Here is a 23,387-nt window from a genome sequence, read left to right as displayed (position 1 = left end):
GTGGTTTACCATTGTCACTACCATTGTACTATTCAATGTTCCACCAAATCTAAAACGTAGTTATACCGAAGACGTGGTTACTGTTCACATAACTCCGTTGGTTCATTTTAGCGGTTTTGGCAATCACTACCGTAATCATTGTAATCAATCATTGACTTTCTTTTGTTATTTGTGTAGCGAAATGTTTGTTATAAGTTACAAGTCGTACTAAAACACGAAACCGAAACTTCTATTTACTATTTATGTAATGATTGTACGAGTATCTACTGTATTTTTTTGGAATTTGTTAAGTCAGGTTTGTTTACTATCTATGTCTCACGTTTGTAGTTTGTATACCTTATTATGGCGTTATTCAACGCCTGTCAAGTGTAACAAGCCCTTGATGATTGTTTGTCCTTATCTGTCAGATTATGTTTGTTAAAAAAGGGACTAAATTTAACCAAGTTTTATTAAGAGTCCGCAGCAAGCTCGGTTCTCCATACAAACGTAGTTACGCTATTTTAAAACGACTGGCTAGATTGTTATATATTCCCACTGTCTTAGTTATACATACCTTTATCTTGAGCTTTAGGCTGGAACTCTCTAGTCGAACTCCTAGACTTCGTAAGCCTGTTCAGCACCGCCTGTCTCGTCGGCTCTGATATCCTCCTACTCTGATGACCGACTGGCTTCTGCACCTCTCTCGGCTCTGACGCCCTCATTCGTTCCTTATTCGTCACTCGAACTGAACTTCTAACCAATCCCGGTCCGAATTTTCTATGCATCTCTGGAGTATTTGGACATTTTGGTGAGTTAGCTGGTGCGATCGATTTTAGGTCAGGAGAATCGATTCTACCGCGATGCGTGCGTTTATACCTATCTTGGGATTTCTCGTAAGATCCGTTGTCAGACTCATCGGATAGATAGTCTTTGTATTCCTCTGAATGTCCGCTCGATCTTCGAGAGGTTATCCTCTGCGGATCCAAATAGTTGTTATTCCTATTAACAGTGTTGAATGAGCTTGATCGTTTTATCGAGGAGCCGAACGGAGCGTAGTTAGTATAGCCAGGTTTTTTCCCATCGCTGGCTACCCTCTGATGTTTCTTGTCGCCCTGGTAACGGGTATCGATCCTCGGATATGCCTCAGCATTGTTCTTCAGTACCGTCTTGAGACAAACTAGATTTGCGTTGCTGTTATCAGTGTTACAGTAATCCGGTACGTCTAAAGACTTGTTCCTAACGTGTTTTCTATGCGGCGAAAGAATCGCGTCGACGTCGTATTGCGGACGATTGGATAAAGTTTTATCATCGGAACTGTTGCTTAATAAACCTCTTTCTGAAGACGGACTGTTCATGTTGGAATCTCGTTTTCGTTTATCCGTGTCTAAAGATCTTGAGGCGCTGTTGAGTAAAATCTTTGTGCTTTCTGGAATTTTGGCTGAGCCAGTAATGACATAGTTTCCTGGACTTCTCAAAGGACTGCTATCCCCTGAAGTATCTTTTCTTCTTAGCCTGTAGTTGAGTGAGTTGGAGCGGCTTAGTTGCGAGACTGGAAGCCGGGAGATGGCGGTCTTCTCGCTGATGAGGCTTGAGGTGAGTAGGGGGGGGATGGATGGGCGAGAGTTGAGCTTGGCCTGTAGGTTGGTGATGGCGTTTTGCGTTTTGAGGAGGTACGTCTCGGTATCTTGGACGGGGATGAGATCCTGTAACAATGAGAAATATGTTGTTATTATTTTATGCATATGGGACTACCGAAAATTATTGTAATATTCTCTAAGATAACAATCGACAAAGTATACGCATTGGTTAAATAACAATTGACAGCCATCAAATATTATTAAAGCCCACCAAAGATGACATTATTCTCATGTCGAGCGTGATAGCTTTTAGTTCATCCATAACGCACTAGACATATGAACTACCAATGGAATGCCATGCCAAAACATTTGATAGATTGAATAATATGTTATTTAATCAAATGATCACGATATTCGTATCAAAACGTAAACGCTCATAGACCCAAGCCTTCACGCAAGTAACAGTCATAAGTCATAACATAATATTTAACTGCAGTGAACGGCATTAACATTTAAACGGCCATTGTTCTGAACTACAGATAACCATCGACGAGATTGTAATTGTCTATGAAACGATTGAAACGTTGTTATAATTACTATTAGTACAAGACAAGGAGCTTCAGTTGTTACGTTTTAAGAAACCATTTTGTTGTTTAGTATACTTAGTCAGTTATGTTATATTACTTATATTATATCGGAGCTAGTAAGGTGCTCAAAAATAAACATCTAAACATCCCATAACTCCTTCAGCGTAGAGACATGTTTAGATATTTGTGAACACTCCGCTACGATATATACCTACCTTGATATGTAGGTAGGTACCAGTAAGAAGTAGGTGGTAGGAGAGTACTTGGCATCTATTTCAGGTTCGGATTATACTATGTATATAGGTAGGTATAATCGAATGTGTCTACTTAAAATAACAGAACAATCGGGTCTATCGCGAATTTATTTTATTTTATTGTAAATGTGAGTTAATATGTGTTCAAAATGCGAATGTTTTAAATGTTATGAATTAAATGTTATAAGAAGTAATAATATTTAATAGAAAATTAAATAATCCTACATTATAAATCGAGTTGTGAAATTCATAAATGCAAAAATCGTTAAGGTCCCTATCCCTACCTATTACTTAAGTTTAAAATGCTAGAAACTTTTACAGTAGTAAGTACCGAAAGAATAACCCACAGTTTCCTTGAAAATATCCGTCTGGTTGAAGTTACATAAGTCGATACAATTTATTTCAGTGCTCCGAAATGCCTCCGACGTCCGTTACTGTCTAGTGTCGGACAGACAGACGGCACAACAATGCACTTCTGTTATGTAACTCCAGTTTATTGAGTAAATAAAATGCATTTCAGGTCTAGAGAGTAGCTATTGTTTTCAGTTAAGACTAGCGACCCGCCCCGGCTTCGCACGGGTTAACAAATTATACATAAACCTTCCTCATGAATCACTTTATCTATTAAAAAAATCTGCATCTAAATCCGTTGCGTAGTTTAGATCTAAGCGTACATACAGACAGACAGACAGGGAATGACTTTGTTTTATACTATGTAGTGAAGTGGGGATTTCTTTCCCTACGATAAAGTACCAAACCTACCACAGTGTACATAATACCAGTCCAAAGGTGGTACTGTGTCATAAAAATACCTAACCACTTTTTCCTCTTGTTTTAACGTTGTAAATATTATTCACCATTCACGTTCGTCTGTTTACAAAGATTAAATTACGGAACCCTAAAAACAACTGCTTTGAAGCATTGACCTGTTAAATTTCACCACAGTAATCATTTAAAATTCTAAAGTCACTTGCAAGAAATATTTTTTACGTAGTCTAATTAAATGTAAAGTTCATAATAAGCAATTAACGCGTGGTGTTAATTAGTCGTTTACCGCTTCTCGTCTGTAATAAGTGGTTTGTGACCAGAATATTAGCGTTTTCCACTGCCGTGGGGTGAATTATTTCCAAAGTAAAAACTTTAAACATGCGCTTTGCTGGCAATTGTGTACAATTTATGACAGTAATGGAGTTGGTTTACTTACGCATTTTTTTAAATTACCCGTTCTATGTTAATTAGGCATTTTGACCGAGGGAAATTCTCGCCTAAATCGCATTTTTCAACAAACTATCGTGACATTTGGTGAGCAGGTGAGCACATTCGATAAATATATACGATTTTTTTGGAAATGGTAGAGCCATGGGGGTTTTCGAGGTTATACAGCTCACTATGAGCCACCTCCTTTTGTTTACATGCCTTAACGGATTATTCGGATGTTTATGCCATTATTGTTTCTTCCTATTCGCGATTCTGTACAATATGAATTCCACACAGCTGAATTTTATAAAGTTCTATCTTACCGGCGCCGGAGTCGCAACTGTCGCAAGTTATATTGAGAATTCAACAGTAACAATGTGCTAACACATACGAAACTGTATTTATCAGGCATCTGAAAAATACTAAAAATGTTTAAATTAATGGAAAAAGCAAGTTGGAATCTTGCCTGAAGTGGTGATAATTTTTTGCCTTCAATTTAATTCCCTTTCCATACAGCCGTATTCGAACAATAAGATACGTCAAATATTAGATATTGAAACGATATGGATCGGATATGTCAGTGTCAAACAAGTGTCAAAAGTGACGTTTCTTCAAACGAAAGCGTCTCTTTTGACACTGACATATCCGATCCATATCGTTTCAATATCTAATATTTGACGTTTTTTTTTTTCATTTATCTTTTATTAAATAAATAAATTAACAGGTAAATATTTGACGTATCTTATTGTTCGAATACGGCTGATAGTAGTCTTGTCCAAGATCCAAGGATTGTATTCAGCCTCTCCTTTCCATTCGCGACATTAGTAAATGTAAATCCGTAAACGTCGTATATTTAGCTCGGCCTTGTTTCGTACTGGCAAAAATGGTGACAATCACCCGGAAGGAAACCTTTAAGAGTGCTATTACATTTCGGGGATGAGCGAGTTTAGGTATTTTACGCGCTGCGGCAGGCCCCGCGATCTCAGGTCGCCGAACCCTTCCACCGCATTTTCCCTCGGTCGCACTACAATGATGGATTAAACATTCTTGATCCGATCGTGAAGCACATTGAAATCAATCATAACAACACTAACTGTACTTTAATATCAAAGTCCTAAAAATGTTATTTGGTACGAAAATACTAAATCCAGTGCAAATATACATACTTATGTAGGTCATTATTACTAGAAAGAAATTATACGTACTTACTTAGGTACTCGCTTATTTTCATTTTTCGTCATTGCATATGGTATAGGTTGTATAGTGAAACTATTTTAGCTATATAATAAAACCTTTAATTTGTATCTTAAGTTTAGAAACGAGCTGATACTAAGCATCTGATGATGAAGCCTGATGATGATGATGAAGGTGGTCACGGATACCAATCAACCATGTAGTAACATGATTAGGCTTTGATTCGTCTCAACAGGATCTTTGGCACTAGGTGACACTCAGGGTCTGATAATGGAGCTGGAAGGTGGCCACTGTTACCAGTCAACTATGCAATTAAACCACTTCGTGTTTGAGCTCGTTTGATTCGTCTCAACAAGATCTTTGGCACTAGGTGATACTCAGGGTCTGATGATGGAGCTGGAAGGTGGTCACCGGTACCATTCAACCATGCAACTAAACCACTTCGTGTTTGGGCTCGTTTTATTCATTTCAACAAGATCTTTGACACAAGATACGACTCAGGGTCTGATGATGAAGCTGGAAGGTGGTCACCGGTACCAGTCAACCATGCAACTAAACCACTTCGTGTTTGAGCTCGTTTGATTCGTCTCAACAAGATCTTTGACACTAGGTGATACTCAGGGTCTGATGATGGAGCTGGAAGATGGTCACCGGTACCAGTCAACCATACAACTAAACCACTTCGTGTTTGTGCTCGTTTGATTCGTCTCAACAAGATCTTGGACACTAGGTGATACTCAGGGTCTGATGATGGAGCTAAATGGTGGTCACTGGTACCAGTCAACCATGCAACTAAACCACTTCGTGTCTGGGATGACAACCTTCCAGCTGCACATCAGACCCTGTGAGTACTATGTTGTGTCAAAGATCTGGTTGAGACAAATCAAACGAGCCCAAACACGAAGTGGTTTAGTTGCATGATTGACTGGTACCAGTGACCACCTTCCAGCTCCATCATCAGACCCTCAGTACTATCTTGTGTCAAAGATCTCATTGAGAGGAATCAAACGAGCCCAAACACGAAGTGGTTTAGTTGCATGGTTGACTGGTACTGGTGACCACCGTCCAGCTCCATCATCAGACCCTCAGTACTATCTTGTGTCAAAGATCTTGTTGAGACGAATCAAACGAGCCGAAACACGAAGTGGTTTAGTGGCATGGTTGACTGGTACCGTTGACCACCTTCCAGCTCCATCATCAGACCCTCAGTACTATCTTGTGTCAAAGATCTTGTTGAGACGAATCAAACGAGCCGAAACACGAAGTGGTTTAGTGGCATGGTTGACTGGTACCGTTGACCACCTTCCAGCTTCATCATCAGACCCTGAGTTCTATCTCGTGTCAAACATCTCGTTGAGAGGAATCAAACGAGCCCAAACACGAAGTGGATTAGTTGCATAGTTGACTGGTACTGGTGACCACCTTCCAGCTTCATCATCAGACCCTGAGTTCTATCTTGTGTCAAAGATCTCGTTGAGAGGAATCAAACGAGCCCAAACACGAAGTGGTTTTGTTGCATGGTTGACTGGTACTGGTGACCACCTTCCAGCTCCATCATCAGACCCTCAGTACTATCTTGTGTCAAAGATCTTGTTAAGACGAATCAAACGAGCCCAAACACGAAGTGGTTTAGGTGCATGGTTGACTGGTACCGTTGACCACGTTCCAGCTTCATCGTCAGACCCTGAGTTCTATCTTGTGTCAAAGATCTCGTTGAGAGGAATAAAACGAGCCCAAACACGAAGTGGTTTAGTTGCGTGGTTGACTGGTACCGGTGCCAACCTTCCAGCTCCATCATCAGACCCTCAGTAATATCTTGTGTCAAAGATCTTGTTGAGACGAATCAAACGAGCCGAAACACGAAGTGGTTTAATTGCATGGTTGACTGGTACCGTTGACCACCTTCCAGCTTCATCATCAGACCCTGAGTTCTATCTTGTGTCAAAGATCTCGTTAAGAGGAATCAAACGAGCCCAAACATGAAGTGGTTTAGTTGCGTGGTTGATTGGTACCGGTGACCACCTTCCAGCTCCATCATCAGACCCTGAGTCCTATCTTGTGTCAAAGATCTTGTTGAGACGAATCAAACGAGCCTAAACACGAAGTGGTTTAGTTGCGTGGTTGACTGGTACCGGTGACCACCTTCCAGCTCCATCATCAGACCCTGAGTCCTATCTTGTGTCAAAGATCTTGTTGAGACGAATCAAACGAGCCGAAACACGAAGTGGTTTAGTTGCATGGTTGATTGGTACCGGTGACCACCTCCCAGCTCCATCATCAGACCTATATATTCTGATTCTGACATGTCATCAAAAGCATTTGTATTCAGCCATTTTTTTATTTAGTACCTATAAAATATCAGATCATTTCAAATATCTTTAATGCTGTCCGGTAGTTACATACTATACTATAAAACCAAATACACAGTACTAGGATCAAAGTTTCTCAGTCGCCGTTTACACGCACTGTCACGCACACAGTATAGCATTTTACACGGCGCCTGCCGCACACAATGATAAAAAACCTCGTCGTCGCCGTTGAAAACGTGCGGAGCCGACCGACACACGTCCTACCTCTACAAGCTCTGCCGCGGCACTGAGCTCACGACCGCGCGTCATCGGTAATATTAGAGTCGTTTTCAAAAAATTGCCAAAAAATTATAGTAGAATTTCATAAACACTAATGTATACCATCAGTATAAGCAAACGCTGCAGATTGCTTGAGTATGAAAATGACTTCGATATTAAGTAGAATTTCGTAGGAATTGACACTTGTTTCGGAGAGAAAATTGAGTTTGTTTTTCTTCGATTTTCTCTTTCTCAAAGGTATTTAGGAAAAATGTCAAAAGTAATTCCTAATGTACAGGGTATTAGTAATACAAAATAGCCAGCTTTACCAGAGTAAACTTCTCAACATTTCCAAATACGAGCTCACAATTTAGTGCTTCACGTGGTTTTTCGGAAACAACCATCAGAAAAAAAATCATTACTAATTTAATAAGCCCTTTTTCCAATATTTAAAAAGTAATTCCTAAAGATAAGAAGACGCTTTTACCGTAACAAGTACTCATTGTTTCTAATAATGACCCTAAAGTACTGAATGTCATCGAGGAATATCATCAATTTTGCATTATTTTGACTTTTCTTGTTGGAGCGCTCTTAACTCAATGCTCATTGGATTATAACAACTATTGTAACTATTAGTTAAAACGCAGGTAAACAATATAGTCAATATAAGAATCAAGTATATCGTTGGATATTTACTAAATACGTTAACTGTATGTCTCGCAAAATAGAATAAACAAAACTTTTTTAAGGGTAATAAGTTAAGTATTACCTACTTAAGTTAAGTAGGTAATACTTAGAACTTTAGAACAGAGGAAATAGTCTTGGAAACTTTAATCTAAAATATTTTCCGTTGAACCCTGAACGGATTACAGAAGAACTTGCATGCGATTTTCGTTACATTGCGGTATTTGGTCGATCGACTGAATTGAATTCATTGTATTATGTATCTGTAGTTAGCAGTTGCAAGTTCTTGGGCCGTCTAAATGGGGCTTAAGGCTCTTAAGGATCACCTCGATGAATAATAGAGTATTAAAATCAAACCACTGTTTCACTGTCTATAATTATAATTATATTTTCAATTTCAACCACAAGCACACAGTCATAGTTTTTCGCAGTCGACGCCATATTGGCCGCCTCCAAAAACAAACCTTTTAGCTTACGCCCTATGATAACTATTTAACGAAGATTACATTTATTACCTCTTTTGTTCATTCGTAAAATCTGATCTTGTTATCAAATGAATTATGGTGTATGTTCAACTTGCATAACTTTAGTGATTCTTTTAATAAGTATTAACTAAAACATAGAATTCTATACCGGATGCCTCAGTGCAATCCTGTGTTAAAATGCTACTCAATGACCTTATTTTGTTTAAAATTTATAAGTCTAATCAAAATAGAAATTATTTAATGGCAAAAGGAGTGTTTTACTAATAATATTGCATGTCAATTAAGCAGCATTTCTAACAATCGGCCATCCTGAGCTTTGCCTGACCCTAGGCAACTCGAATAAAAGAGATAGAAACAAAATATTTCCTAAAAAAAAATATCTAATACAATGACTTTGATCATGACTCACTAGGTATGCTGAACAAGTAATAACAATACATAACCTATTGTTTACAAATGCCCTAATACATTTTAAGAGAAAACTAAATGTTAATGGGTAATTATCACATTTTTTTTTTTATTTTTTTCGTAAAAACGAGTAATAATCTGAAATTACACTTAAACAACGCTGTGCATAAATAGTTTGTTTTAACATTCATATAACAAGCTTATTTTTACATTCATTGGCATCCGAGAATAACAAAAAAAAACAACTCAACAAATTTACTTATGACATTTTCGGCCATCCTACATCTACATTGGATGTCCTCATTCAATTATTTTTATTGTTATTAGTTACATATTAATAATTATAACATTGACTAATTATTTAAAATTTTGGTATGTATGCTTGGCAATCACTTATTACGCACCACCCCCATAAAATAATTGTCTTTCGTTTCATGGTGAACGGCGGTTTTGTACTTTTCAAATCCCTCACTTTCACTTATACACAAACTGGTGACGACTCCTCCGAGTTGTTGCTAACTTCATGTAAATACTCCCAGATGTCGCATCTAGTAAATTGCCATCTTGTGTCCGGTACACGCACCAGATCCAGCATCCTCCGGTATGTTATACACGTACAGGATGTAACGGCGTCAGATAATTCGTCTTCTCGCATAGTGCATGCCCTTGGTGTAACTTCATTTGAAAAGTAGTCTTCTTATCACGTGTCACACACACAGGATGTAACACTGTTCGGTCAGTTGCCGTCGAGCAGTAAAAATATTTGAAGTTTCCATCATGTCATATGTCACACATACAGTGTTTGGTAAGTTATTCTGTCGCATAATACACACACAGGGTGTAAGAAAGAACCTTGTCATGGCATACCCACACAGGGAGCATCCATCTTTAGACAAGCATAGTTGGTGCTGCTTGTTACCGCGTTCTCACACAGGGAGCTATCGGCCTCAAGCGAGCTTATTGGGTGACCCCTGTTACCGCGTTCTCACACAAGGAGCTATCGGCCTCAGAGGGTCCTAACGCTTGTTACCGCGTACCCACACAGGGGGTATCGGCCTCAAGCAAGCGTTTCAAGTAGATGATGCCGCGTACGCACACTGGACGTAGCAGCCTCAGCCGAACTAAGTGCTGTGAAGTGGTGGTGATTTATCTTCTTGTTGCCGCGTACACACACAGGGTGTATCGACCTCCAGACGCCACCACGTCGCCTCAGCGCTCGGACGTATGCACTCAGTTTCGGAATATAAATCGTTATACTTTTATATATACCATGAATATGAGTATAGATATGTGTACATATTATATATATATATATATATATATTAGACTTTGTGTGAAATTAAGATTAGATACATTATCTTTATATGTTAACTACTATGTAAGTATTACGTGGCGAATAATAATTTTATGTATATAAGGGAAAACGTACGTGTCTAAAAGTATAATTAGCGAGAAATAACTATTTATTCGTTATCCGAGTAACAACTTTCGTTTTCTGCATCAGATTCAGTAATAGGGCCTAGCCTTATCCAAGGTTTTATTTTATCCGCGGAGTACACGTTTTTATATTTTCTAGTCGAGAACCCATCTACACTACTAACTTCGTAACGGTCATTACCCAATACCGCGGTTACCTTGTATGGGCCACTATAGGGTGGGACTAGTTTGTTGCTACCCCCAATGTTGCGAGAGCTCTTTAAAACCATAACTAAGTCTCCCTTTTTATATTGTTTGGCTGAGCAGCGTTTGTCGTCGAATCGAGCCTTCATAGATTCTTGCTGTTTTTGTATGTGCGCAGACACCTGTTCCCGTGTAGTGTTAATATTTTCGTTCAGCGTTAGTTGTTCCGAAATGTCGTGTAAATGGTTTTCTGACAAGTTTACTGTTTCTTTACCGAATACTACTTGCACTGGTGTTTTCCCTATACCTTTGTTAAGGGTATTATTGAGGCTCCATTGAACCTTGTTAAGGTCTCTGTCCCAGTTACGATCATCTTTATCAATATTTAGAGCGGTCAAAGAGCTTAGTATGGATCTATTATAACGCTCAATTTGACCGTTCGCACGAGGTGTTGCTACAGCATTCTTCACATGTCTGATCTGATTAGATTCGATAAATCGTTTAAACTCAGCCGAAGTAAAACTGGTTCCACGGTCCGATACAATCACTTTAGGAGAACCAAACAATCCAACAAATTCACTCATGATTTGAATTGTTGTCCTACTTTTGGTGTTTCTAACTGCTCGCAAAACGATAAATTTGGTAAAAGAATCTATAATTCCTAAAATATAGGTATTTCCGCTTTTACTTTTGACAAAAGGACCAACATGGTCTATGTGTACGCATTCGAATGGTGTACTTGGCTTAGGAATAGGGTGTAGAAAACCTTGCTTTTTACCGGCTGGGTCCTTTGCATAGGCACACGGGATGCAAGCGCGAACATATTTACGGACAAAATGGGCCATGGCTGGAAACCAATAGTCTCTGCGCATTTTTTCTAACGTTTTCTCGAATGAAAAGTGACCACTTTCGTCATGACATAGCTGACAGATTTTCCATCGAGCATCACGTGGTACCACCCACTTCCATTCGACCCCAACCTTCCTGTATATTTTACCATCTTTCAATGAGTAATTCTCTCTTATGTCTTTCGCTTCGGTACAGTTTTTATCTAGGACGCTCTTGATTAGTTTCAGTCTAGGATCGCTCAATTGTGCAGCTATTAGAGAGTGCTCTTCAGTGACGATACTCATTATGCCAAGTTCCGTAATATTGTTGCTTTCGTTGGGTAATGGATTTCGACTCAAGCAGTCTGCATGTTGCATTTGTGTGCCTGGTCGGTATTCAATTACAAAATCGTAGTCTTGGACTAAAAGCCACCACCTAGCTATGCGGGGAATAAGATCACGTTTCGTGAGGGTCGTACGTATCGCATTACAATCCGTCAATATCTTGAACTGAATGCCCAGCAAGTATACACGAAAGCGATTTAAAGACATTACGACTGCTAAAGTTTCCAGCTCGAACGAATGCATATGCTGCTCTTCCGTGGAAGTTTGTCTGCTAAAATACGCAACGGCCTTGAGTGGTGATTTCTCATGTTCCTTCTGTAGTAACACGCCACCAATTCCCAACTGACTCGCATCCGTGTGAAGTTCGGTCAAGTTCTTGGGATCATATATAGCTAAAACCGGTCTGGTAGTAAGAATTTCTTTGATTAGACTAAAAGCTTTAATTTGATCTTCACCCCATACCCACGGTGTATTGGCCTTTGTTAGGGATGTTAAAGGTTTAGCTATCGTTGCAAAATTCTGGACAAATCTCCTAAAGAAGCTAGCCAATCCAATAAATTGACGAACCTCATGGCAGTTTTTGGGTACGGGAAAAGAAGCAACAGCTTCCGTTTTACGCGAACCCGGCCGTACTCCGTCTGAGGATATTTCAAAACCTAAATATTCAATTGTCGTTTTGAAAAAATGACATTTACTCAAATTCAGCGTCAAATGTGCCTCTCGTATTATTTCTAACACGCGGTGAAGCTTCTCGATGCCTTCTTCGAGTGTCTTAGAACCTATGATGATATCGTCCATATAAGCTAATACACCTGGCAATTTATTTTTATTTAACAATGACTGGACCATTCTTTGAAAGACGGCCGGCGCATTAGATAACCCGAACGGCATTCTGTTATATTCAAAATGCCCATCTGGGGTAATAAAAGCTGTCAGATGCTTTGAGTCCTCAGATACTGGTATTTGGTGATATCCTTGTGTTAGGTCCAACGTGGTAAAATAGCATTGTCCCTGTAGATTATCTATTTGATCGTCAATAAGAGGCATCGGATATTTGTCTTTGACGGTCTTTCGATTAAGAGCTCGATAGTCTACACAGAGACGTAACTCTCCATTCTTCTTAGCTACCAAAATTATGGGACTCGCGTATTCCGAGCTTGATTCGCGTATTATGTCGTTAGATAGAAGTTCGTTAATAATGGTGTTTACTTTTTCTCTCTCGGACAGGGATAATCTGTAAGGCCGATATGTTACCGGGGTTTTATCATGCAGCTTAATACGCAATTCCGCAAGTGAGGTCTTCCCCAATTCACTAGTCGAAAAGGCAAAACAATCCCTGTGGCTATTTAGTAACCTATGTAACTCAGATTTGACCTCCGATGTTAAATTAATGTCAACATTTATTTGATCGCTTGTAATCGCAGCGGCGTCGTTTTGAATACGTCTCACATTAACTATAAAAGAATCGTCATTTTCTGTAGACACTACCACTCTGGGTACTCCTATACCTCTAGCTAAAATTTTGTTTTTAGGTATCACTACTTCTTGGTTGTTTAGACTGATTGCAATCAAACGTCCTACACCGTTAACAAAGGGGTAAAGTCCTGGTAGTACTAAATATTCACGACCTTCGTCCAGTCTTATGTCTGGGTTAATGCTAACAAACCCATTATAGTCTCGTGAAGAGATCACCTCTACTATAGTGTCGCTTTTAATTCTGGTTTCGTTAATAGTTTTTAACACGATGGAATTAGATTCGTTGGACGTAACTTGATACAACGTTAACTCCTTGTCAGTCTTAAAAGCCCTAACGGATGGGAGCTCAGTAAGTGTTTGCCCTATTAGAATATCACTTGATAATAGTGAAGCCGGTACTACGTAAGCGACTACCTGTACGTCAACAAAGTCTACTATGACTCTAATTTGAGTTTTAGCACCCGGAGTAATTGAACTATGGCCAAATCCTCGTAGCTTCGGCAAGTCGTCTGTACTCAGATTAAGGCATAATTCTTTGCATTTCTCTTCAGTAATTAAGGTACACTCGCTGCCAAAATCAATGTACCCGGTCAATTCCACATTATTGACTTTGACTTGTTTATAATATTTAGAATCACTGTTGTAGGTACTTGCTATAAGAAAAACTTTTTTTGACGTGCTATTGTCATTGGCATTAGATGATCTTTGAGTTGTGCAATTGTTTTCTAGGTGGCCATATTTATTGCACTTGGTGCACTTAACAATACCTTTGGGGCATTTAGGTACCATATGCCCGGGCTCTCCGCAATTGTAACAAGTTACCGAACGGTTCTTTTGATTTGACGTATTGTCTTTTGAAGACTTATTATCAGACTTCCTGGAGGAGTCTTGGTAACGATCTGAATTAGTCTTTTTGAAAGTGGAACTATCACTGTTCTTATGTGTAATGTTTCGGAAATATTCAAGGACCTGATTGGGGTCATCGTAGTGAGCCCCTTCCACGTGCATACGAATATTATAATCATAAATACCGTGACTTAAACAATCCACTGCTTGACGACCCTTAAGTTGACACCGATTTATGAGCATAATTTTGTCGTAAAAATACTCGACTAGAGTTTCATTACGCCTACTCTTGCGGTTCAACATTTCTACTAGCTGATCAGCATAATTTTGGTCGTCTGGAAACGCCTTTAGTAAGTTTTGTTGCCACTCTGCCCAATTGTATTTAACTGTAGTCAGCCCATCGTACCACTTCTTTGCTAATCCCTTAAGTTTCGGTAAAGCATAATATGTAGTTTGGCGCTCAGACCAGCCGTATATTTCTGCTGTCTCGTTAACTTTTGTAAGCCAATTTTTCATGGTTTGGTTTCTCCAGGGATATGCGGAGCGTTCCCACGCACACCTCCATTTTGTAACATGCTGATTAGTTTTTCTACTATTGAATCGCTCGTCACCTCTGTACATTTGTCTTTACTGTCCGAAGAATGTACTGATTTCGAGCTATTTAATGAAGAAGCCCGGTGGCTTTCATTTCGTGCAATCCGCGAGGACGAACGTGGCGAACGAGTTGCATTCCGTCCTTCTTTAATAGTGGCCATATTACTGCGTTCTTGATTAGATCGGTCAATCACACGCGAACGGCTTCTTTCAGGCGATGGAGTATCTATGCGCGACCTGCGCTCTGTAGGTGCTTTACGTGAAGGAGAGCGGCTCCTAATTACTCTAGGTGACAATGACTTACTAAGATTCCGACGCGACCGGATTCGGCTCGTTCTTGTTGTCGGTGATTGTGAAACATCGCGGGAATACCATGATCGCAATGTAGAACGAGAACGCTTGATTGATGACGCCGAATGTGTGTCGCGTGAAGAGTACGACTCGCGTCTCAATCGTCGATTACGACGTTCACGGGTACGACGACGTGACTCTCTAGACTCCTTGGAGTCGTGGTTGCGTGAGCGTCGTCGCCGCCTTTTACGTGTTGAATGATCAGAGTTTTGTCGTTCACAGGACGTGTCTGTGCGCATAGGAACAGGGCCCGAAGGCGTGAAGCCTCGATCTGACATCTTACTTATAATAATAAACTATGTGTTTAAGTTAACAGTATGAAGCAATCACAACAATTATTTAATCAGGAATTTTTTGTTAGATCAGGTAAGAGTAATTGAATGAGTTCTTGACTGCACGACTGTACGTGGCAATTTTCTATTAAAATGTTAAGAGTAGTTGTAACACGAGAGAAGGAATAATAGCTAAGGTAACGTAATCGTTCTGTATTAGGTACAGGCAATAAACATTAAATATTAAAACTAATAACTCTTAACTAAATCGACTAAGATATTTACACTATTGTACATATAATACAACCGAAACCGAGCCATATATATGCCTTCTGGAATTAAAAGTTTTATTTTAATTCATGTATAGTCATTTGTGATTCCCAAAATAATACCAAAGAATAAGTAAGTACTTAGTGTTAGTAGTTGGGGCACTATTGCCTTATTATTTCAACTGGATCTCTTATCAACTGACATAGGTATTAAACTTTATTTTTTTTTTTCAATAAAACTTGAAATATATTACTATGAATAAACTATTTGATCAATGAAATGCATATAGATTAGGAAATGGTTATCAGTAAAAGTAACATTCATAAAATATTGTTTTAGGCAGGTACAATACAATACTGCATGCACTTAAGCGGATAGTTCTTAAAAAAAAACAATATTGAACAAATTTCATTAATAATGCCGGCTGTACCTTTTATGCACAATCTTACCAGAAGTCAAACAATTTCAAAATCTTCAACTAGGTAAAGTTGAAGCAGTTCAACTCCATATAGATGCACGCTGAGCTAAATTCAAGGTTATTAACAACACTATACTTATATGATATTTAGGTATATAACTAGATAAAACTTTTATCAAAATGAAATTTCATTTTTATGCCTAGTTTACTATTTTATAAATAAGTTTATATATATATATATATATTGTGTGTAAGGTCCGCTCCATAGCAAGCGAACACTCAATAACCATAAGCTTTTGCAACTTCAAAATTGACTGCCCACGGAAAGAATGCAGTGCACATACCCCGCTGTCAGCAATGTTTAAGTTCACCCATTTACAATGCATGGAAAAACTTCAAACAATATTAAACGATCAGTCCACGTAAAATGAGTAACGTGATCTGTCTCAATCGCTTAACCATGATAGGTACTGCCCGCATGTCATTATGCAAGCAAAACTAAATGTATCAAAATTTGTAACTCGAACAACAATTTTGACCCGAGACAGATTAGTGGATCCGCCTCCTCAATGAATTTTGTACACTAAAGATTAATGCAAAATAAATAAATAGACTTAGAACATACCATGTATAATGTCATGCGAAGTCAAAACTGCGATTGTTCTAATATCAAAATTATTTGACATTGTAACTTGAACCCTCCGGTCACAGCAATAAGATTCCTATTTCAGACTCAAGCTAAATTCGGCTGAGCGAATTAGTTTACAAAATTGGAACTGTCAATACGTTGCAGTTTGGTAAATATGCAAATAACTATGTAGCTTCAATTAGGTCTACTATAATTTCATGAACACTTGAACAGACAGTTTACAAAGAACGATTAGACCAACATAGCATTTTCCGAAATAAAGCTCGATAACATTTTCCGAAATAAACAAAAGGAAACATTATCACAACTGTATTTTAGATAATGAAATAAAATTGTATCTTTAATCAGCATATTAATTGAAAACAAATACTTATCAAACACTAGAAGGAGGGAAAAAGGTTGGTCGTTTTCGGTTGAACTAGCCGGTAGCCGGTTCATAGAAACGTAAACATAAACAATACAATTGTCACTTACCGGTCAAGACGCGGTTAATCTGCAAATACGTACGTGGACGTAGATGTTCCTTGTCACTTCTGATTTATTAAAATCAAACCACTGTTTCACTGTCTATAATTATAATTATATTTTCAATTTCAACCACAAGCACACAGTCATAGTTTTTCGCAGTCGACGCCATATTGGCCGCCTCCAAAAACAAACCTTTTAGCTTACGCCCTATGATAACTATTTAACGAAGATTACATTTATTACCTCTTTTGTTCATTCGTAAAATCTGATCTTGTTATCAAATGAATTATGGTGTATGTTCAACTTGCATAACTTTAGTGATTCTTTTAATAAGTATTAACTAAAACATAGAATTCTATACCGGATGCCTCAGTGCAATCCTGTGTTAAAATGCTACTCAATGACCTTATTTTGTTTAAAATTTATAAGTCTAATCAAAATAGAAATTATTTAATGGCAAAAGGAGTGTTTTACTAATAATATTGCATGTCAATTAAGCAGCATTTCTAACAAGAGCAATGTTTATTTACTTCGTATGACCAAATTTAACAAATTCAGTGCCAAAAACCCGACTATCGGGTATTTTATGATTTCGTTCCCAGGCCGGACGACCCGATAGTCGGGATCGTGGTACTACAGCTTTATATGACGATTTTTTTGTGGCCTGGCGCGGATGTCTTGTTTGGCTGGGTTGCAATGAATGTGTCAAGAGCACACTTTACACTGTTTCGTTCTTTAAATGCAAACATTATTGCTAAAACCACAAAACAAACGCACAATATGCGATAATATCGAATGAATTTGTTTCGAAAATGTTTTAACAAAAAAGTGCTTTTTTATATATTTAATCCTCTATTATAGAACTCGATAGAATGTATAAGATATCTGTGGCATATTATATCAGTGATCGCCACGAACTTTAAGTAATTATACTGCCAATCATACTCGTATCACCGAACTATTCAGATTAGAGAGAAAGGCGAACCGAACGTGCCGGAATGTTAAATAACCGCGGGCTAACTAGCGGATTGTTTTCGTGTTTAAGTGTTTGCACTCATTCATCATGCGCAGGAGTATTGCGCAGAACGACTGAGACCGTACCATGAGTTACTGACAGTGTCAAAACTGACATATACGCTATCGAGAACGTAATTTACTTTCTATACATCTCGTTCGCACTAATATGCGAGTACGAGCGAGATGTGTAGAAAGTAAATTACGTTCTCGATGGCATTTAGGTCAGTGCCAAACTGATGGTAGCCGTACTGGTCATAATCATAATCGACATAATCGTATACCCACGTGGCTGGGCTAGGTATACGTAGAAAAACTAACTGAAAAAAAAACTCGCACTTGGCCGGTTCCAAGGGTTCCGTACATTAAGCCCGACTCAAGCTTGACTGCACATTTCTAATAGGTTTTCCTGGCATCTATAGGTAAAGAACTATTTTGTTTTTTTTTTTTCAAAATTTTAGACTCAGTAAATAATTTCGGAGATAAAGGGGGGGAATGGTCGTGATCCTATAACGGTACCGTTTTTCCTTTTGAGGTACGGAAGCCTAAAAATAGTTAGCCGCACTCATTGAGTAATTCAAACTCTAAAGGGGGCCACTGATTACCAGTTCGCCGGACGATATCAGCCTGTCAGTTGTTCGGAACTTTCGCTTTTTGCTTTTAACCGAACAACTAGGCTAATTTACTAAACTAACTTTTAGATTTCGAAAGAAAAGGAATGGTCAGGATATTTGTTTATATTTTGTGTATTTTTTATCAGGTTGTAATTCCATTCTTCTTTGTCCATCTCCTTGTTCTATTCTAAATTATATAGTGCTTGCTATGGGACGCCACGTGCGTCAGCACTTTTGCCGCCTCGCATATTAGCCGCACTGTTGTATATCTATTAATTATATTAAATAATAGTATAGGAATTAAATGTGCTTTATTTGATAGCTAAATCAATAAGTCAAGTGAACTCAAATATGACAGTCTTCTTAGTCATCGATATATATACCATGAAGGTCTAACACTCTCCCTCGTTAATGAATTCAAGGTCAGGTTAGAGATTGAGACGTGTTGGTGCTTTTCTATTTCTTGTACTCCGGCGTAGCACGGGCTCTGTAGAGTTCTCAACCGTCTCTGGCATGGTAGTTGCCTGTGCTTTATCTAGGGTTTGAGGTTCTGGTTGTACGTCCATAGGTAGAGGTAAGGTTCCTAAATCAGACACACCACTTTGCCTTGTACTTGGGCTAGGTACATTCTGCGCATCATTAACACATTCAGGAGGTCCAGTTGTTTCTACATCCGGTTGATCTGGTGTAGCTATGTTTGTCGGCGAACTTGGCCTGGGTAAGTAGACGTATGGAACATTCCCGCTGTATGAAGTCTTTTTAATTTGATCTGTATGTCTCTGGTGTAATTTTCCTTCTACTTCCACCTCGTAGTGGAGCTTCCCTTTTCTTTCTGTAACTGTTCCGAATTTCCACTTGTTGTCGTCGTACATTCTTATTTGAACAGTATCACCTCTTCTGAATTCTTTATTTACAATCTTGTTATCATTATCATTTTTCATTCTTATCTCTGGTACTCTCTTGACTAAGTCTATTCTAGTTCTATACAATCTTTTAAACATCATTTCTGCAGGGCTCAAACCCGTAGCGCTGTTTGGTGTCTTTCTGTACATCATAAGAAATCTGTGTAGTTTGTCTTGTAATGTACCCTCTTCATTTGCCATTGCCTTCAGCTTTCGTTTTACTGTCTGTACGTATCTTTCTGCTTGGCCATTCGTAGAAGGATGAAAAGGAGCAGTAAATTTAGCCTGGATTCCATTTGATTTGAGAAATCTTTGCATTTCTTCTGACCGGAACTGTCTGCCGTTGTCTGAAACTTGCGTAATTGGTAGGCCAAATGTAGTATATAGCTTTTTAAGAATATTTATTGTTGCTGTTGATGTAATTGAATTTGTTGGTGTTACTTCTAACCACTTTGTATACGCATCCACAACAATAAGAAAATAATGATTCATAAACGGTCCGGCATAGTCTATGTGTACTCGACTCCATGGCTCTTTCGGATATTCCCAGGTATGTACTGGTACTTTGGTAGGATTTTTCTGCATCAAACAACATACTTTGCACTTCTTAACCGTATTTTCAATGTCCGTATCAATATGTTTCCACCAAATATAGCTTCTGGCTAAAGCTTTCATTTTAACAATGCCTGTATGAGCCGTATGAAGCTCTTCTAATATTTGAGGTTGTAGCTTCTTAGGTATGACAATTCTTATACCATAGAAAATGCATCCATTTTGCAGTGAGAATTCATGAAGTCGGTTAGGGTCGTCTCTACCCGATTGTATATCCATGTAAAGCTTTTGTAGCTCTGAGTCCTTCATTGTAGCGTCTTTTATTTCTTGTAAGGTTATTGGTATCTCTGATATTTGATTTAAGTAAAACGCGTCATCATCTGTAAGTGTATCTTTTGCTGTATCTGTAGGATTAGGTAGTCTTGAAAAATAATCGGCATTTGCATGTTCAGTTGTCTTTCTAAGCTTTATATTGTAATCGAACCCCGCTAAAAAATTTGCATAGTGTACTAGTCTGATAGCAGTAGTAGCAGGTGTCGCTTTTTCAGGGTGTAGTATTCGTGCTAATGGTTGATTGTCGATGATCAATGTAATTTTTCGTCCATAGCAGTATTGGAAAAATTTCTTAAGTCCCCATATCAGTGCTGCCGCTTCTTTGTCTAGCTGACTGTACCCTTTTTCCGCTTTAGATAGAGATCTTGACGCGAAAGCGATAGGTCGTTCAGTATTGTCCGGCATAATGTGCGATAAAACCGCTCCAAATCCTGTAGGAGACGCATCAGTGGCAAGTGTCACTTTTAAGTTGGCATGGAATGGTATTAATACTTTATCTCCGCATATCTCTTCCTTTAATTCATTAAAAACCTTTTCGCATTCTTTTGACCACACAAACTTGGTATCTTTTTGCAACAGCTTGTAAAGTGGATTTAGTTTTGAAGCAAGATTGGGAATAAATTGTTGGTAATAATTAATCATTCCCAGAAAAGTACGAAGCGATGAAACGTCTGTAGGCCGTGTACTATTTTTAATATCGTTTACCTTATCTTGCATTGGATGGAGGCCTTTTTCGTTTATTGTGTGTCCCAAGTATGTAATTGACTTTTGGAAAAATTGACATTTCTTTTTATTTACATGTAATCCGCATTCTTGTAATTTTTGGAATACCGCCTCGATCCTCTGTAGTAGTTCTGTATAAGTGCGACCTTGTATGGCAATGTCATCGAAAAAACAGGCTGTACCTTTCATTCCTTGCAGGGTTTGGTCCATGTATCGTTGCCAGATGTTCGGCGCTATTTTCACCCCAAACATTAACCTCTTCACCTTGTAAGTGCCTTTGCATGTACTAATAAAGTCCGTCAACCAAATCTTGTCAGTAGTAAAAGGCGGTAAATTTGAAAAATCGCGGGTTAGCAACACTGTGTTCGAATAATTCCAAAATGCATGTCATCTGTGTTTTATCTGTGGAATGTGGATCGTGATGGGATCGTGAATGACAGCCGTCACCTTATTTGTTTTCATTTGGTTTTCATTCTGAATCGTTTCTGTTTCAAGAGATATTTCTGCTGTCACCATTAAATACCAATACATTAAATAAAAATAAGCAAAGCTAAGGGGCCTACAATGTACAATCATGCTCGTTGATGGTAAACATTACTAAAAATTGAGGTTATGACAAGTAGGTACATACTGGAAGAACTCTTTCGAACTTTTAAGATTATGTTCAGTTTTTTTGTTTTAGGGTTAAAAGGCATAAATAAAATTAAAACGTATGCCTAAATCTATCCAACAAGATCATAAATTGTGTCCTGGAAACCGTCCATAGGCCCACATGTCTAATATTTTCAGCAATCAGTTGTGACTATTTACAAAGATGCAATAGAATACTACAGAGTATTATGCTTGGTTGAAGTGACCCGGTAACATTGATAACTTCATTATATTTTTTCAATTAATGACCTGAATTATAGTGTAAGCTAAAGTGACCCTTATCTTATTTACCTTTAAATTAAATAAACACCCAAATATCAGTTGTTTTATTTTTAATATGTAATCCTATTGTACAATATATACCAATCAAAAAAATTACACAGGTATGTCATATAGTCATATTCATCCAGAAGAGTACACTAATTTACATTAACAAGTGGCATATTATATTGTAAATAACAAATATATGCACTATCTAATTATCTGCATTTTGATATGATTTTATTTTAGTAAACTTAGAAGACATAGATAGGGAACAAAGAGAATATAAGCACTACGAGTTGGAGTGAGAGGCGAGGTGGAGTTGTTTTTGATATCTTTAAATTTGTTCATAATTTTGATTGTTTATCATTGTTTTAACATCGGTTTTAAATTGTCCGTCCATGTTTCAAATTTTTTCAATAAACCGCGAGTGACAATTTGAATTGACGTACGCAGGGCGCGCTCAGCGGAAAAAAAAATCTTTTGGTTCGATGTACATTGCTGCTTTTCTTAGCGCAATACTGCTCTTTGAGTGTTGCCCTACTTTAGTTTGCTTTACATTGCTACTGACAAGATTTGGTTGACGGACTATAGCTTGCATTGCGGCTGTTTCTTCATTCGTCGTATTCGTATTCGAAAATACCTCTTCTATTCTAGGGATCGGATAGCTGTCATCTTCCAGGTTCTTATTTAATGTAGCCCTAAAGTCTGCGCATAAGCGTACCTTGCCAGTTGGTTTAATCACAGGAACTACTGGTGTGCCCCACTGAGAGTACGTTACTTTTTCTATTATATCTTCTTCTTCTAATCGGTCTATTTCTGCTTCAACCTGGTCTTTGAGAGCAAATGGTACTGGACGTGGCTTCAGAAATATAGGTATAGATCCTTCTTTTAACTTAAATGCAACTTTAAAGTTTTTTATTTCTCCCACTTTTTCCGAAAATAGCTCTTCATGATCTTGTATTAATTTGTTCAGTTTATCTTTAAATTCTTTCTCTGTAATATCTTCTTCTGTAATTGTTTTTATATCAAAGTCTATATTTAGCGCTCTCAGCCATTCTCTTCCAACAACTGTGTCTACGTCATCATTGATTACGAATATTCTTCCCACAATCTCTTTATTTTTGTATATGATTTTGACTTTGCAGATTCCGATAGGTTCCATTATTTGTTTGTTGTATGCACGCAGTTTTATGAGTGTATTTTGAAGCTTCACGTTTTTTAAATGTTTTTCATAGTATTCTTTAGAGCATGTAGTAACTGCAGCTC

The 23,387-nt window shown here is 38.2% G+C and overlaps 1 protein-coding gene across 1 annotated transcript in view; it reads right to left on the bottom strand.

The window, feature by feature from the left end:
• Window positions 1–23,387, bottom strand: part of LOC134658857 (uncharacterized) — an 81,039-nt gene that overhangs the window by 16,778 nt on the left and 40,874 nt on the right. The window contains exon 3 of the mRNA XM_063514528.1: window positions 554–1,682. Within this exon, the coding sequence (XP_063370598.1) occupies window positions 554–1,682 (1,129 nt within the window). The remainder of the gene's footprint in view (window positions 1–553; window positions 1,683–23,387) is intronic.

The sequence above is a fragment of the Cydia amplana genome, chromosome 23, assembly GCF_948474715.1.
Source record: "Cydia amplana chromosome 23, ilCydAmpl1.1, whole genome shotgun sequence".
NCBI lineage: Eukaryota > Metazoa > Arthropoda > Insecta > Lepidoptera > Tortricidae > Cydia > Cydia amplana.
The sequence above is the reverse complement of the archived record's forward strand: the minus strand, read 5'-3'. Positions and strand labels throughout refer to the sequence as shown.